Genomic DNA, 16,750 nt, shown 5'->3' on the forward strand with positions numbered 1-16,750 from the left:
GTTAGACTGCGGGCCATCCTTACACTATTACAGAATTACTAAGTTTCACTGCTGAGGATTGCTTTGCCCCAGCTTCATAGTCCAAATGCCTGAAGCCAAACTGTGCACTTCAGCTGTTGACTTTTCTATTGCTGCTCCAAAATCTCACATCCTGTGTGTTTAACTTCATGTTACCAACTGACTCTCACTAGCTTTGCAGCAAAATCGAGGTCCCTAATATGGTGTGTGTGTCCTTTGATGTTTCCTCCAGAGAGAAGCTATTTGATCATTTCCCACTTGACTTGCACAATATGGCCTGGATAATGAGTGGCTCCAGTGGAAAACATGACTTCTTTCAGGATTTAAAGCATTTGAATAAGTTTGTCCTGGAAACCTTTTGTAAGAATAGATGGATGTTTTAATACGTTTGTCACTTTTAGAGGTCTTGACATTTTATCAGGTTAGGGATTAATTGCTTTTATTCTGAGTATCTGGCTCATTATGGTCTTACTGCAGGACGGTAATGTAACTTTCTAGGTGTGAAAAAAGTTTCAACCCCCATAGAAATTTTTTTTTATACTTTACAAGCAAATATAAAAATATGATCACCTCTCTAATTAATCCTTCTTTGTTCATGGATCTTCTTATCTCTTTTCTTTTTTTTTTTTTTTTTTCCCCCTCTCCTTAGATCCTGGATATGAACATTTTAAGATAGCAGAAAAGTCCCATGCTAATTGGATCAAACTGTATTTAGAGGGGAATAATTCAGAAATACTCTTAAATCTTGGCAAAAAGGTCCTGAAGCAATATTTGGAGGCCCTGAAGACCCTGAGTTCTTCACTAAGCAAACAAGTGGCACAATATGACATGTATTCGATGATGGTGGGGACTGTGATCATTATGGAGGTACAAAAATACATCTTTCTGTGAAAAAGCTAAGTGCACAAACGTAATTCTGGTTTTGACTACTTAGTATATACTCTTACTGGTCTTTAGAATTACCGAGTATGAACTCTTAGAGTTGGCTGACTTTCTGCTTGGATGAGGGTAATATTCTTTTTAAAGTATAAATTAGCCTTTAAAATGATTCAAGAGAGCTTTTGATACAAGCTACTTATGTTTTGGTGTACCTAGTTACAGTAAATATGCAGATGTGCTACAACTTAAATTACTCCCATGTTAGTTAGCCTTCTACTTTTTGAGTAGCCTTACTGCATTTAAAAAAGTGTGGCAAGTAAGTTCCTACCTGTTCCTCTTTATCTAACAGCGAGCGTAGCTGCTCAGAACAGGCAATACATTGTGTTTTCACAGTTCCAAGATTTGTTCTTTGTACTGGTAGGTGTCGAGCCCTGAAATAAATACTTGCTGTAAGGTGCTGGGTTGCCACTTCATATCTCATGTAGGAATAAAGATAAGATATCCCATGTCTGGAATTTTAAGTGGTTCTCTGCAATTGATATTTTGGGCAAATATCAAATGCTGGAAATATCCTCTGTGGTAATGCTTTGAGAACCGTGCTGGAGGGATACCGTGCCTGGACACTGAACTTTTATGTACAGAAACTTGCACTGACCTTTTAGATGACACAAGTGTCAACTTTTGTAAGAATAAGCATTGTTGCCTAGGATGAAAATGCCTACTACAAGCTTAATTTAGTCCTTGAGTGTGTGTGGTGCTGTACAAGACTATGTAATTGCTGTAGCTCTGGTCCTGTTCAGTGCCTGGAATGGATAACAGTACCTGAGCAGCTATTTAGTCTTTGAGTCTCCTTTGTCCTGGCAGGGCTCTATGCCTTGTCTTGTATGCACTGTTCTCTGTGTACAGAGTACATCTGAAATGGCTTTCTGGTGGACTGCTCAGTGGGGTTTATCACTCTGCTGACCACAGGAATTAGTTCCACAGTGCCCTTGGGAGATGAGATGGTAGGTTCTGTTCCCGCTCTACAGGTGGCAAATCTGGAGGTGGACAAAGCTCAGCGCAAAGCTGAAGTGCTTATATTTCTTTTTGGTTCCGTTGTTTTTTGACCCTATGCATTCAAGCTCTTGACAGTTACTTTGGACCTGAAGCATTGGATTTCTTTTTTTTTTTTTTCTGGAATGCAGTTGTAGGTGCTTACTGTTTCTACAAAACAGATCTCAGGTATTTTACTCAATGGGCCTCCATCAAAAGAAACATGCAGCTACTATCCATGAAAATTTTGGTTGACGAGGGCTTGCTCAGCATCGCTCTAAGACTTGGTGCAAAACTGCTGGAGTTTTTTCTTTTCTCCAGTGCAGTACTCAAGAAACTGCCTTGCTTTCCAAAATCTTTTTGTCTTGATATGTATTTTCCACCCTCACCAAATAAATAAGGATAGGGAATCTCACAGGTGACTTCAAACTATACCATGCTATAAATGCCATTTATCCCGTATTTCAGATGAGGAGAATACCTCTGGGACATGAATTGATAACAGTGCATTTGCTCAAAAGAGCTGAATTTAGATTTGTAGATAACTACAATTTGAGCATTTTCCTACCATGAGTGCTGTCTTTGTTGTAGCTGTATGTGCTTAGGTAAGACCTAAGCCAGTTTGATACTGTGAAACCTCATGTTTTCATAACCAAGTGAACTGTATGAAGTAGAATATGAAGAAGAAGGAAGACTACTGCAACACCTTGGAATTTTTTGGTCTACTTTACTATACCTCATTGTATTGTGGGAAAAATTTTAGGCAGAGGTCTTCACAAGTGATAGGTTACAGGTTGGCAATGGTCTGATATAGTTGTTTTTATCTTGATTTGTTTTAATCTTACCCTAGCACAAGCTGATTGAGCTCAGTCTAATCCTAGCTCCATCCGTGCCCCTTGCAAAGCATTTTGCATGTGGCTGAATTTTCCCTTTACTTGTAAAGGTTTCTACACGCGTAGCAGAAATTATTCATGATATTGTTCATCTCCACTGCTACAGTAACCTGAGAGGAAGCTTGGAATTCTGCGTGATCTATGTGCAGGTTAGAGCAAAGCGAAAGTAAAACCAATAAATCAAATTAAGATGAGGAGAAGTACAAAAAATAAATATGGGGAGAATACATAAGCTTGAAATGCAGCGTACGCTTGTGTGATAGTATGAGAACTTTCCCTGCTCTGGGAAGCTATTTAACTCAGCAGGATCTCTGTGTATGTGTATCTCGCACATTGTGAGATAAACGGCCTTTGGCAGAGTATGTATGTAAATTTAGGCATTTACAGGTGACAAATAATGGGTCAAATTTGTTCACTTAGGAACTATTTTGATATTGGGAGTTAAAACTCGTACTTTTGCAGGGGATGAAGATTATGCATGTGATCAGTTACCACAGGTGAGGAGGTGCATGATAATTTATTAAACTCTGGTAACTTGTATGTCCAAGCCCTTAATAAATGAAAACACTATCTTTGATTCTCCCATTTATATGGTAATATCTTACTGAGGTCAAAAAAATCCAGCATAGTTCTTCACAGGTTTTTTTTGATGAAGTATGTATACTAGCAGAGTGACATGGATGACAACAGTATGATTTTTTTTGTGCGAATTCTCACTGTATGTTTTAACTAACCCCAGTTCTTAAGTATTAAGTATCTGTTTTTTTCTAGGTTCTGCTGCTGCTTTTGCTCAGCTTTCCAAAAGCCCTGAGCAGCCGGGCAGAATTTGAAGTGCCCCTCTCCCCTCCACTATTCTCTCTGCTGTTTTACTTGATGTGTCTGATACTGTGTGCAGTTCACGTCATTGTATGCACATCGGCAGAAAGTTTATGCTATTTCTGCAGTATGTCCTGGTTAACAGCAGTTGGAGTGATGATGCTGATTTCTGCACTCATGTGCGGTATTTTATCTGCCATTGCAAAGATCTTTGAGAATTCCACACTTCCACTGAAGGTGAGAGCATATGTTAATTACGGTTCAAAATGTTTTGCTCTTTATGGCATACTTTCAGATGAAGTTTTATCAAAGTTTTTTCTGTGTGTACTTAAAGAAATTTTTATTTGTAATGTAATCTGAATAATTTAAAATTGAAATTGAAATGTGGTGCATTCACTGTGGCATGATACCGATTGCTATAATGAAGATCATAGAAGTGCTTATTTTCACATTACTTTAAGAAATGTTCTAATTAGTGTAAATTATTTTGCAGTTGATTTTATGAGATCAGAAACAGTTACGCTGTGTACTAATTTTATGCTGTTACACAGTGATGTTTCACAATTGCAGTTAAAGCATGATGTATGGTATTTTGCAACAACATGCACTGGTGATGATCTGTTCTTTCCCAAATACCACAGACATTAATGCTCTAAGACTAATGAGAAAATACTTGCCAGTACCCTTTCTTATATTGGTATTCTTAATGCTTTTTTAAAAATAGTTTTGAAACTGTAACAGAGGGAGCAAAATTAATCTGTCTCTTCTACTTTTTAAGTTAAACTTTTAAAGTTTTTTAAGTTTAAGAAATTGAGTTTCTGTCATGGTTTAACCTCAGTCGGCAACTGAGCACCACGCAGCTGCTCGCTCACCCCCCCCCCCCCCCCCCCCCCCCCCCCCCGGTGGGATGGGGGAGAGAATTGGAAGAGTAGAAGTGAGAAAAACTCGTGGGTTGAGATAAAAACAGTTTAATAATTGAAATAAAATAATGATAACAACAACAATAATAACAATCATAATAATGTAATAATGATAATAATAATACACAAAGCAAGTGATGCACAGTGCAATTGCTCACCACCCACTGACTGATGCCAGGCCAGTCCCCGAGCAGTGGCCCCCCTGGCCAGCTTTCCCCAGTTTATGTACTGAGCATGACGTCACATGGTATGGAATGTCCCTTTGGCCAGTTTGGGTCAGCTGTCCTGGCTGTGCCCCCTCCCAGCTTCTTGTGCACCTCCAGCCTTCTCAGTTGGTAGAGCATGGGAAGCTGAAAAGTCCTTGACTAGTGTAAGCACTACTTAGCAACAACTAAAACATCGGTGCGTTATCAACATTGTTCTCATCCTAAATCCAAAACACAGAACATAGCACTGTACCAGCTACTAGGAAGGGAAATAACTATCCCTGCCGAAACCAGGACAGTTTCTTACCATCTTTGGAATGCTCAGAAATGTTCTCAGTTGTGCAAGTAGTTATCTTCTGTAAAGTACTCGATGAGTTTTATTGTTGTATTGAATAGAATTCAGGTAATTCCAAGGAAATAGAATTTGCAATGTCATGCTCTTCTTTCACTGTGAAACTTAGTATGCCAAGAACTGTCAGTCACACCGTTAAATCAGCTTCTAGCTGTTTTTTCTGATGCTTGTTAGTCATATCTTTCAAAGGTCTCTGAAATCCAGTAACTTTAATGCTCATAGCGCTCTGTTCAATGATGCAACCTCTGTGCAGTACAGTCCTTTGTCAGTGGGTTTCTTTGAATCACGTTTGGGGTTTTAGTATCTTTTTTTTAGTATGTGACAATGTGCGGCAAGTACATTGCTTTAATGATACAATGACATATTTCTTTAAGCTAAAAAGCAAACTTTCTGACTTAGAGAAACATTTAATACCTGCTATATTTCATATAATTCAGAAAATTCACTATTCCTGAATAGAGATTAATATTGCACTCTGTGCAGCTATATGCTGTAATTCCTGAGCTTAATTATAAATTTAAGTTCTTACAAGTAAGACTGCTAATTTTTATTATTCAAACTATACCAGTTTATAATTTTGTTTCTGTAATTTCTGAATTTGTGTTATTCCTTCTTGGAAATGCTGCTTTTCTGAGAGAAGCCTTGGACTGAAAGTAATGCCCTTCTCTCCTGAAGACAGCCCCCCCCACCCCGCCCTTTTCAATTTTCTTCAGTGCAATTCATTTCAGTGTATTGAAAGTGATTAAAAAGGGAATTGTTGGTAGAACATGGTGTTTCGTTCTTATGTTTATATTTCTCAGCCACATAAGATTTAGGTGTGTCTGTTGATTGTTTAGATGGACTAAAATGGAGTAACAAGTCAGCTAACAATGTCTGCTTAATGAAATCAGGGAAAGAAGTTCATCATCACAGGTGTAGCTGCTAACAGAACAGTCTTTGTAAGTGTAAATCAGTTTGCTTTTGGTACTGAAAATCTTTGTGTCCAAGTAGTGTTAATGTTTTGCTGCCAAAGCTAGTGATGCTTGTGTGGGTTTTTTTTAAAGGCAAATGAAAGAAGAAAGTAAAATTAATCAATGTGAATGGAGAGGTCTGCTGAATGAGATGTCTAGTTGTACGGTTTGTTAATGCTGTTGGTACTTAGGGGCGTGTTGGTCTTTAAATGGACTCGGTTCATTTCTGCCATTTCTGAGTTGTTCTACTTAGGGCCTTTATTAGCTTTCTGTATTTTATTGTAAATGAAGTGGAAATTATTCTTAGAATAAGTAAAAGAATATGGTCTTGAAATAAAAATTAATGATCCAGTGTATTCCGTAGAAACTTAACGTTTACTTGCTGTGCAATGATAAACATACACAACTATGGAAGACAAGCTCATTTTTCATTTTAATTGTTACCAATTTTTTTAATTCTAGCAAACAGTAAGAATCTAAAAATGATGACTGTCTAGACCTGCGTAAAATATACAGACGTTCCACTTCAGTAGAGTTGAGAGCAATGACAACGGGTTATAGCTTTCTCCTCCAGGTTCATAGTCTCAAAGCAATTCAGCCTGTGACCAGAAATCTTTGTTACATAGCTAGAGATGAGTTAATTCCTTGTGCCACCCACTACTGTAGGAGTAACTTTAAATGACCCAGGAAAAATGCTTTCCTACTAGATCAAAGACTGGAATCTGGGAAGATGCTGCTATTCCTTGGCTATTACTAAATTTAGAATAGGTTGTTACCAAGTATTGGTTGACAGGTATGAGCTCTGACATTTTAGTTCGGCCTGAGTCTTAGGGTTTCATTCCCATCTGTTCGTGGCATGTTTTCATCCTTGTTGGTGAGAGACAGCTGCTGGTGTGAACAACTTCCTGCAGATGGCTTATATATTGCTAATACAGCTGCTCTGTCAATGATCATACCAGCAATTGCAAAATTTCTCCTGGTATTCAAAACTTGAGTTGGGTGGAAAGGCTTTTCTTATGAAAGGAATTAATTGCTAGCTCCCTGACGGAGGCAAATAATTCCTCAAGGAACACATAAAAAGAAGCACCCATATAATCCATGCTGTTCCATTTTTAGAATTAATCTTTCTGAGGAACTTTAGAGGAGGAAGTGCCATTTCCATACCCATAATCCTTTGGCCATTTCTGATGATTCCGTCTAGTCAGTTATGCCTAGGGAGCATGGACAGGAGTATGTGTGAGAAGTCTTTACCTATCCCTTCTATTTCAGTTGTCTTCCTTCCCCACCCCTGCTTTGTCTGTACATCTGCCTTTGAGGACAAACTGAGCAAAACCAAACAGGCTGATTAGAAATTATATCCAGGATACTGTATCCATTTTCATATCTTTGCCTCCAGCACCCCACATTCTGCATACGAGAGACCACAGCAGCTGGAGCTTTCTCCCTAGTTGATGTTGGTGCTTTAGATTCAATCCCCTGTTGCTTGAAGAAGGATGTTTCAGCAGCAGCTTGTCTCCTTTTCCTCTTTGGTACCAATTATGAGACCATCTGGAATTCAAGAAGTGGAAAAAAACCCTTTTATTCACAAGTGAAATTTGGTGTTACACTTCTGTCATTTTAGGACAGGGATCAGTTAGTGTCTCTTGGACATGAAGATGCTTATTTTCACATCACCTTTGAAAATATCTCCATTTGGCTGTAGTGGAACACTTATGAATTCAAGCATTTCCTGTTTGAACTAGAAAGGTAGGGGAATATCTGGAATGAGCGCATACATGTTTTCTGGAGTTTTACCTAGCTGAGACCTCAGGACATACCAGCAAATGATCAGATCATCTGCTTCAAGTTGATAATACGTGAATGAGGAGGTTTTCAGCAATGTTTTCCAGAACGTTTGTGTGTGTGTTTGTTTTTCCAAGGCTGGGGCAGATAGAAATAAAAAATACTGGATTCTCTATCCCAGGTCTCTCTGTGATCATATTCCTATCTGAGACATATCTGAAAATGTGGGAAGCTGAAGTATGTCTTACAAAGTGTAGGCAATAGTAACTCTGGTTGAAGCAGATGTACCTTTGTGTCCGGACCTGTAGAAATTCATTTTCGCAATCCCATCTTCAATCCTATTCCATAGGTGACTGGATTGCTGGGTATATATCTCATCAGTCAGATAGGCGTTGCTGTCTCTGTCCAAGTTCCAAAGCAAGCTTGAAATATTTTGTAGGTTTAGTTAGTAAGCTCCTCCGTTCCAGACATGTATAAAAGCAGTGACCTGGATGTGGTTTACATTTTTACCACTCAGGGCTGTTGCAGAACGATATGGTGGGTTTTTTTACAGGTGGCTGCATTTACAAAGATAGAGCCTGCAGAATGTGAAAGGAGCAGGGGATAATCTGGTGTTGCTTGCAGTGTGGATGTGAGAGGTTATTTACTGGTAACTGGGGCACAAACACTATAATTCACAGACATTCATGTGCCACCTTCCATCGCCTTTTCCAATAGAATACCTAGACTTTGGGGGAGAAACTGGTTGTCTGTATAAGCTGTGTGTTAATCTTGAGGGGACCTTCTATGTAAGTTAGGAGTATTACTTACGCTAAAATGTCTCTGAATCCAAGTGTCTGTGACCTCTGTGTCTCCACAGTGCGAATCTGCGTATGGGCTCCACTTCTGAAAGAGGTATGAAGCCCTGCTCTTCTGATGGCAGGAGTAGAATCCTGAATCAGGGTCTTGCCAGTTAAAAAAGCTAACAGCCTATATAAGCTCATGCTATACGATAAAATGTAGGCATTTTAAAAGTAATTAAGATAAGCTCTCCTGCTAATGGCTTCAGAGCTTTTTTTCTTAAAATTGTTTCCGTTCACATCTAAAGATTTCTCTGAAGTGCATCTCATTTGTAATGCTTTTTTCCACTGTGGCTAAATATAGAAACTGATTACCAAGTTTATGAATTTTCTGAAGACCAGTGCAGACAGTGGTTAGTATCTGCTTCCTGACTGTTATTTATAGGTTCTGATTACTATGTTTCTAGCAGCACCAGTCCCCTCTTTTAATGGCACTTGAGGCTTTAAATAGTTCTGCAGCCCTTTACGAATTTCAGAAAATCATCAAAAATTTTAGCTTCTTGTTCATAGCTTCACTCTAATTGCTTGGTAGTTGACTTCAGTATGGTATTTACTACTGCTAGTTGTATTTTTTTTTCCTACTTCTGCTAGAAATCAAAACCAATAGTTTTTTGAAAATAGAACACAAAAGTTAAAGCCTGTCAAATACAGCTTTTGAGAATTCTTGTTGTGCAGAATTACAGTGTTTTTTTCATTACTTAAACAAAATGTCCCTCTTTCTGTTTATTTTTAAATATCCTGTTCATTTTAAAATATTTTTGTTTTTCCTCTTCTGTGTGATATTCTTTACTGAATCGAACCATAGAACATTTTTACGCAATTTTACCTAAATTTTTTTTTTGCATTTTTTGATTTGGGGGAAAAAAAGTGATTGGATGGTGCCTTACTGGGTAGCTTTCGAAAATGATCCCAAATTGCTGTGAAAATGTAGGAGCAAGTGTGGTCTGTAGTACTCTATCATAGGAAAGTTATCATCATTGGGAACCAAGACTGGGTGCAGGGAGCTCAAATATCAGAAGGGAACAGAATGATAAGTATTTAAATTTTGGGTGATGGTGAGCATGAAAAGTAAAACGTTTCTCATTTGAAAAGTGATTGTAAAATTCCTCAGGCATTAACTATGGATGGTTAATTTTTGTGAAAAAGAGCTTTACTCTCAACCATACAGAAGCCATATAACTGGAATTGGACCCAGAAGGTAGACTACAGGAGGTTTTATTTCAAAGTGAAGAAAATGTAAGTTTCATGGGTGGAGATGCATATATTCCATTGTTTATGTACTGGCACTTCTGGAAGCTAGCAAGATATGTTCAAAGATAGGGCAAAGAGGTCAGTTTCTGTATTACTTAATTACTAATGCTGATACATCAAATGTTAATGCTACCTTGGCTTGACATATTACAGGCTTAAATTGAAAGCCCGGCATTTATAAATTTCTAAACCAAAGATTCTGTATTAAGTTTGTTTGCCAAGATATCGGTGTGAGTCATACAAGTCTTTTAGTATCTGGAGTGCCTACTGAGTTCCTGAGGGTTGGAGGTGTTCAGCAGCTAGAAAGACAGAACCATGAATATCAGAGTAGGACCTATATTTCTGTGCCTGTAAACCAGGTCTAAAACTAAGTACAATCGAAGTAATATAAGGTCAGGATGTATAAAAAACTGTAATGATGGCCTTCCTAATAAGGCATGGTTCATATATGAGGGATTACCAGTAAATTTAGAAAAACTTGATGAAACTATTTTCAGTATTTCTTAGATCATTTCTTAGAAGGCTCAGGGGATCATAATTTTCAGGGTAATTTTTCATTTTGCGTAGTGAATGACTCTTGTCTGAAATGTGGTTTATCAATAAATGCCATTGGACTTTAACCCTTTGATGTGAATACAGGAGTAATTTTTTTCTCTTTTCACTGGAGTTGTGAGAGTCAGACAAGCAGGCAAGAAATACGGATTTCTGACACTAGGACATTTCACGCTAATGCCATCATTTTCATGAGGCTTTTGCATGTTCCCCATTGATAATATATCATCTCTTCAGTTTTCGTATCAGTGCTGACATCAACCAGATACAAGAGAGCAATCCTTATATAGATTTTATGTTATGTCATAAAGAAGACAAATGAATTGTATTGAAGACTGGTTCATTCTCATTTGTTGAGGATCTCAGTTTCCTTTGTCTCTGCAAGCTTGCTCGCTCATTATTTAGTGAGCCAAGATCTTTAAGGTCAGCATGATGGAATTATTAGAGTTTAAACTTTCTGTAGTTTAGTCATGTACCATTCTTGTCTCAGCTTTGTCAATTTCATGGTCTTTGGTCTCTGCACGGATTACATCTCTACCTTGTCCTTTTGTTCCAGAATGCAGCTTACGGTATTTGATTTCCAGAGTAGAATACTAAACAAAAAGGAGTGGTCTTCAGAGCACCAAAGAAATTTCAAGTGCTAGTAAATTTAGATTGGGCCTGGGTGGTTTTTCAGATTATGACTGTTCTTGTGCTAGATTTTTAGTGGTTTTTTTCCCCCATTATTGTTGTGTGTAACTTCATGGGGATTCTTTTGTTGGTTTTGTTTTTGTTTGTGGTTTTTTTTAAGTGAAGTGACTTTGGTGTAATATATTTCTTTACCAACAGAAGAAATGGAGGTGATGTGAATAGGTGATAACTTTAACTATACTCTTTCACATACATCTTATAAAATCTTGATTTTGTGAAAGTTGCTTTCCTCAAAGCAAAATTCCAGATAGTGTTAACTAGCTTCTTGCATCAAGTGCAAGTTGGTTGTCCTCTCCATGCTACGTGGTCTTGCTTATTGAACAAAAATACATATGCTGCTGTCAGTAAATCTTAAGCGTAAGTGAGACTTGCATCTAAGATGCTCAGGGATATTTGTATTGTTTGTACCCACTTTCTTGTTACCTGCTCTAAGATTAGTGAGTTTCTATATTCTTCTAACAAATGCTTTAAATGGTTCAGGAATCAGAGTACACTCTGCATCTTTGAATGTAAGTATGTTCTCTGTGAGATTTATCTGTATGAATATTCAAGGCATTTTTTTGAAGTTTGTTCATAAGGTCAAATGTAGGAGAATGATGTAGTTGAAGTGTGCAGTTAAAGAAATTAATGTGAAAGTAGGTTCAGAGATCTTTGTTCTGAAGTAAAAATGGCATGTGGTAGTTTTGATTTGGCTTTTAAGTTGTTGTTTACCAGGTTTTTAAAATACCAGTTTAAGAGATACTCTTTGATATTCTATAATAGAGGAAAAATTAATGAGAAAATAAAATGGTAAAGGATGATTTTTTGACAGTGTCTTTCCCAAAATGCGTCACAAGAGTGTAACCCCATTTGTTAAGGTATGTTAGGAAAGCCCCTGCTGGCTCTGGTGGCCTCCAACGCCATTTGGAGGGGCATTTGTCCTGCCTTGCTGCTGGAGCCCAGCTGTGCATGCCCAGCCTGGGCTCCTGTCCTCACCTCTGGTTTAGACTTTGAGGAGAAGTTAAACAGACAGATGTCTCTTCCAGTCAGTGGCATTGTGACCTCTCACATATAGGTGCATACTCTGGGCCCTCCAGTTTCTGACGCAGACCTAGAAGCTTGGTGATCCATGGTTGCTTTTCCTGTTGCTGACACCCTGACTTCTTTTGCACTCTGATCCCTCCAGCTGCTAGCACCTCGGGCACACAGTCCCGATGGCCTGTGGTCCCCACTCCGGTCTCCGGCACGTGGACCCTCACGCACTGCAGTCACTGGCACTACAGGTGCATGGGTCCAATGACCTGTATTCCCGCTTGAGTTGCTGGCGTTTGCTTTTACTCGCTCTGGTCTCAAATTGCTGGCATGCAGGCTTGTCCCCAGTTACTTGCAGTGAGACCTTGCAGCACCTATAGGTGGGACAGAGAGTGGAGTTGCCCAGATAGTTAGGAGAGGATTTAATAAGACAGGATAGACTGCAGTGATCAGGCACAGGGCTCAGTCAGAGAAGTGCACTGACTGATGCCTGCTTATACGCGACTCTGGCCCCTTTATCCTTCCTCCTTTCACTTTGCCCCCTGCCTCCAGCCTGTTCCTCACCATCCCTTCTCCCCCACCTTTGACGCTTTCCTGAAGCATTGCTTAATGAGTTTGCATAGATCCACAGGCGCCCTCAGATATCCATGATACTCATGGTCCATCACTTTCCCCTTATCTGTTACAAAGTCCAGGCTGATGCTCTTCAGAGCTATGCCTGTGGTTTCTTACTGGCCTGTCAATTAATGGCTGAAGAGTTTTGGTCATCTTTATCATCTCCCTTAGTGCTTACTTATCAGGTTTGTGTCTCTGTGTGGGCTTTTTATGGCTTTCCCTGTTACTTCCTATTCCCTGTGAGCTGCAAAGGTCGTTTAGCTGATAACGTCAATGAACCAGATGCTCTTTTTAGCCATATCATCGAGGGCAGTGATGATGAGGCAATTCCAAGTAGCTGCTGTGAACAGGAAATCAAACTAATGGAGGCATTAGACAAAGAATATTATGGTTTTAGATAGGCACAATGTGCAAAGTAAATAATAGATGGGTAAGGTTTAAAGTAGATTTTATGATGAAAGACACATTTCAAGCTAAGCAAGGTTAAAGGGCGCCATCAGACTGTCTTCAAGTAACTTTTGTTATTTTGAGTAGTGAAGGCTGTCACTGTACTGAGTTGAGGGTAGCACAGATTTAAACTATTAGAAAATCACCTATTATCAGTATCTCAAGTTTGATTTCTGCAGGATTTCTATTTTTACATCTACGAATGTGCAATGGGGAGAGAGCTTGTTTCAAACGTTCTGTCACAGGGTGGTAGGGAATCTTAATCTGTACAGTTGTGATGGTTATTCATAGAGAAGTTTTTTCCCTTAAACAAAATGTCATTTTAAACAGTTTGATTATGTTGCAATGCTAGCTAAATAGGCTACACTAAAATGATTCTTTTATAAATTTTTGGGATTTGTCAAGATAGAAATAACTTCTCACTGTTTATTTTGTTTTCTTAGAGGAAATTCCTGTAAGCACACTATGAATGCTTAAACAAGTGAAATTTTTATACACTTTCACTACTGCTATTTTTTTGTTTGTTTATTTGCAGAATCCAGTTGTGTCCAGTTCCAGGTGGTCAGAAATAAATGTGCTGATTCTGGCTGGAACAATTGGCCATGTTTTGAGTTTGGGGGCAAGCAGTTTTATAGAAGAGGAACATCAAACCTGGTATTTTCTTATCAATACGCTTTGTTTGGCACTGTGTCAGGAACTTTGCAGAAATAATTTTCTTCTGAAAGAATATGACCCTCAACATGTGAAACAAAATTTTGATAGTATCGGGGAAGCCTCTGAGTGCAAGAATATAGACATTCCAGCAGCAGGTAATTCGAAATTGGGCAAGGCCACCTCTTCAGCTGAATTCATACAAGGATCAGATAAGTGGATAAGCTTAGCAAGTCCATGGATCATCCTTATTTGCTGTCGGCTGCTTCGATCCTTGAATCAGACAGGTGTCCAGTGGGCTCATCGGCCAGACTTTGGACATTGGCTAACAAGGTGGGTATCTGATTTATTGTCATACTTTCTGTCTTATTTAAAAATTAATGTATGTTTCATTTGGTGAAATATGTATACATTTCTGTACAGCTGCTGTTTAGAAAGTGCTGTAAACATGCAAAGTGGGTAAACAGTGAAGCAACATAAGGAATTTTTCACTGCTATTTCATGCAGGAGTAATTCCTTGTATACTATCAATAGTTTATAATCTTTGCCCTGCACCATGACTTATCTAACTAACGCCAATTATACACGATAGGTTTATCAGAGGCAAAAAGTAAATATTTTTCCATGTGAAAGTCAACAGTGTCTGGTTTGGGAAATTAAAAATTGCTTAATAGAATTAAACCCTTGAAATTAAGACAGAAGGTTCTGCTCAATTCCAAACTTTATGAAGTTGCAGGAGAAGATGCTGCACATAGAATTCTTCCTTGTCTATCACAGGCATTTAACGTGTGGGTGGAAAACTGAAGGAATTTCTCAAGCGTAGTATGATAAGAAAGGGAATTTTTTACAACCTGAAGTACATTGGAGAAGGGCTTTTACTTTTTCTAGTATTGTGAAGAACTACAGCCATTATTCAGTGATAAAAAGTACTTGAAGTACAGAAGACAGTTCAAATATCAACTGGTGGACAGAGAAGCAATACCTTGTGACTGACTAGTCAAGATTTTTGCAGACAGCAGATGGGGAGGCTGTGCTGTGTAAGATAAAGAGATTTCTTGCCAGTATCTTAAAACATGTGGATGAAATGTCATTCATCATTCGTTAATAGCGACATGAGCAAATGAACTAATAGACTTATTAATTATTGGCAGCCTCACAGATAAAATGCTAATTGCTGTGACAGGCATGAGTGCTGAAAGACATGAGTTATGAGGGAATTTATCGCATTATAGCAGTTGTTCTATACCAAAGCTTTCGCCATGCATTCCTCCTCCTGAGATGAGGTGAGGGATTGAGGAAGGACTGTCATATTCGCAACATTAAGTCCACATGCTCCTTCATTATGAGCTAAGGCAGTGTGTGAGCAGGATTAGGTGTGATTTGGTGCAACTGGGAGGATTTTTATAATTAATCCTGAGCATCTTCCAAAGATCTATTTGCCCAATAACTCCCTGAGCCAGATGCCTTCTTCAGACTGTCCGCCCTTTTCTTTGGAGTGTGCTAGTGCCACAATGCCACGAAACAAGGACTTGATATTCTTGCAGCTGAAAAATTGCCTTTGTTTCAGGGATATGCTTTTGCTTGTATAGTCCCCCAGGAACGTTTACTGATACTTGCAAATGTTACCAGACTTCCAAAAACGGAGTGTGCATGCCTGGACTTAACTTCCAAAGATCCTGTCTTGGTTAATTGTGCTCCCACCTCCAATTTCCTGGTGCTAGGTATGACTATAGAGCAGCAAAACCTGTTACAGCCTTGGGCTGTGGGGATTCAGGGAGATTGCACAGGTAGAACATAGCCTGCAGCTACAGCAGGTGCTTCTAGGGCTTAGTGATCTATAACAAAAGCGAGGAAATCCTGTATGCCCATCTCTAACATTATTGCCTGTCAGGAGCTTCCAAGCAACCCAGTCAGGTGAACTAAGGTTGTTTACACCTGTTCTGGCTTAGTCTTTTTTTTTATTGGGGAGGGAAGGGGAAGAAGGGAGGAAGGAGGCTATTTTTGTGTTTCCTTTTTTTTCTCCTGTGAATTGGAGTTGGTGTGTTTTGCAGAATTCCTATCCATCTTTGAAAACAACAGAATCACAGGATAGTTGAGGTTGGAGGGAACCTCTGGAAATTATTTGGTTCAATTCCCCTGCTCAGAGCAGAGTGATCTGGAACAGATTGCTCAGATCCTTGTCCCGCTGGGTCTTTGATATCTCTAAGCATGGAGACTCCCCAACTGTTCTGGGCAACCTGTTTTCTTTTTCCCCAAAAAATTTTCCTTCTGTTTAAACAGAATTTCCTTTATTTCAATTTGTGTCCATTGCCTCTTGTCCTTTTGCTTGGCACCACTGAGAAGAATATGGCTTCATCTTTCTTAACACCCTCCACCTCCAATCAGGCTGGTAAGATCCATACTGAACCTTCTCTTCTCAAGGCTAAACAGTCCCAGTGCTTTGAGCTTCTCCTTGTATGACAGATGCTCCAATCCCATCATCATTTTCCTAGTCCTTCACTGCACTTGCTCCAATATGTCCATATCTTTCTCTGTACTGGGTAATCCATAACTGGACCCAGGGCTGAACACAGGGGAAGAAACACCTTCCTCAACTTGCTGGTAATGTTTTTCAGAATGCAACCCCAAATGCTGTTGGTCGTCTTTGCTGCAAGGGCACATTGCTGGCTGATGATCAACTCGGTGTCCACCAGCGCTCAGAGCCATCTCTGAAAAGGTGGTCAGCCCCCAGTCTGTCCTGATGTGTGTAGCTATTTGTTCCAAGGTGCAGGACTTGCCTCTTCCCCTTGTTGAACTTCATAAGGTTCCTGTTGGGCCATTTCTCCAGTTTGTTGAGGTGCCTCTGA

The 16,750-nt window shown here is 39.2% G+C and overlaps 1 protein-coding gene across 5 annotated transcripts in view; it reads left to right on the forward strand.

The window, feature by feature from the left end:
* The window catches only part of PIGG (phosphatidylinositol glycan anchor biosynthesis class G (EMM blood group)), a 99,391-nt gene that overhangs the window by 15,471 nt on the left and 67,170 nt on the right, over positions 1–16,750 (forward strand). For all 5 annotated transcript variants that reach the window (XM_076363329.1, XM_076363331.1, XM_076363332.1 and 2 more), the window contains exons 7-9: positions 668–885; positions 3,594–3,875; positions 13,789–14,237. In XM_076363329.1, the coding sequence (XP_076219444.1) occupies positions 668–885; positions 3,594–3,875; positions 13,789–14,237 (949 nt within the window). The remainder of the gene's footprint in view (positions 1–667; positions 886–3,593; positions 3,876–13,788; positions 14,238–16,750) is intronic.

Source organism: Aptenodytes patagonicus, chromosome Z (genome assembly GCF_965638725.1).
Source record: "Aptenodytes patagonicus chromosome Z, bAptPat1.pri.cur, whole genome shotgun sequence".
Classification (NCBI taxonomy): domain Eukaryota; kingdom Metazoa; phylum Chordata; class Aves; order Sphenisciformes; family Spheniscidae; genus Aptenodytes; species Aptenodytes patagonicus.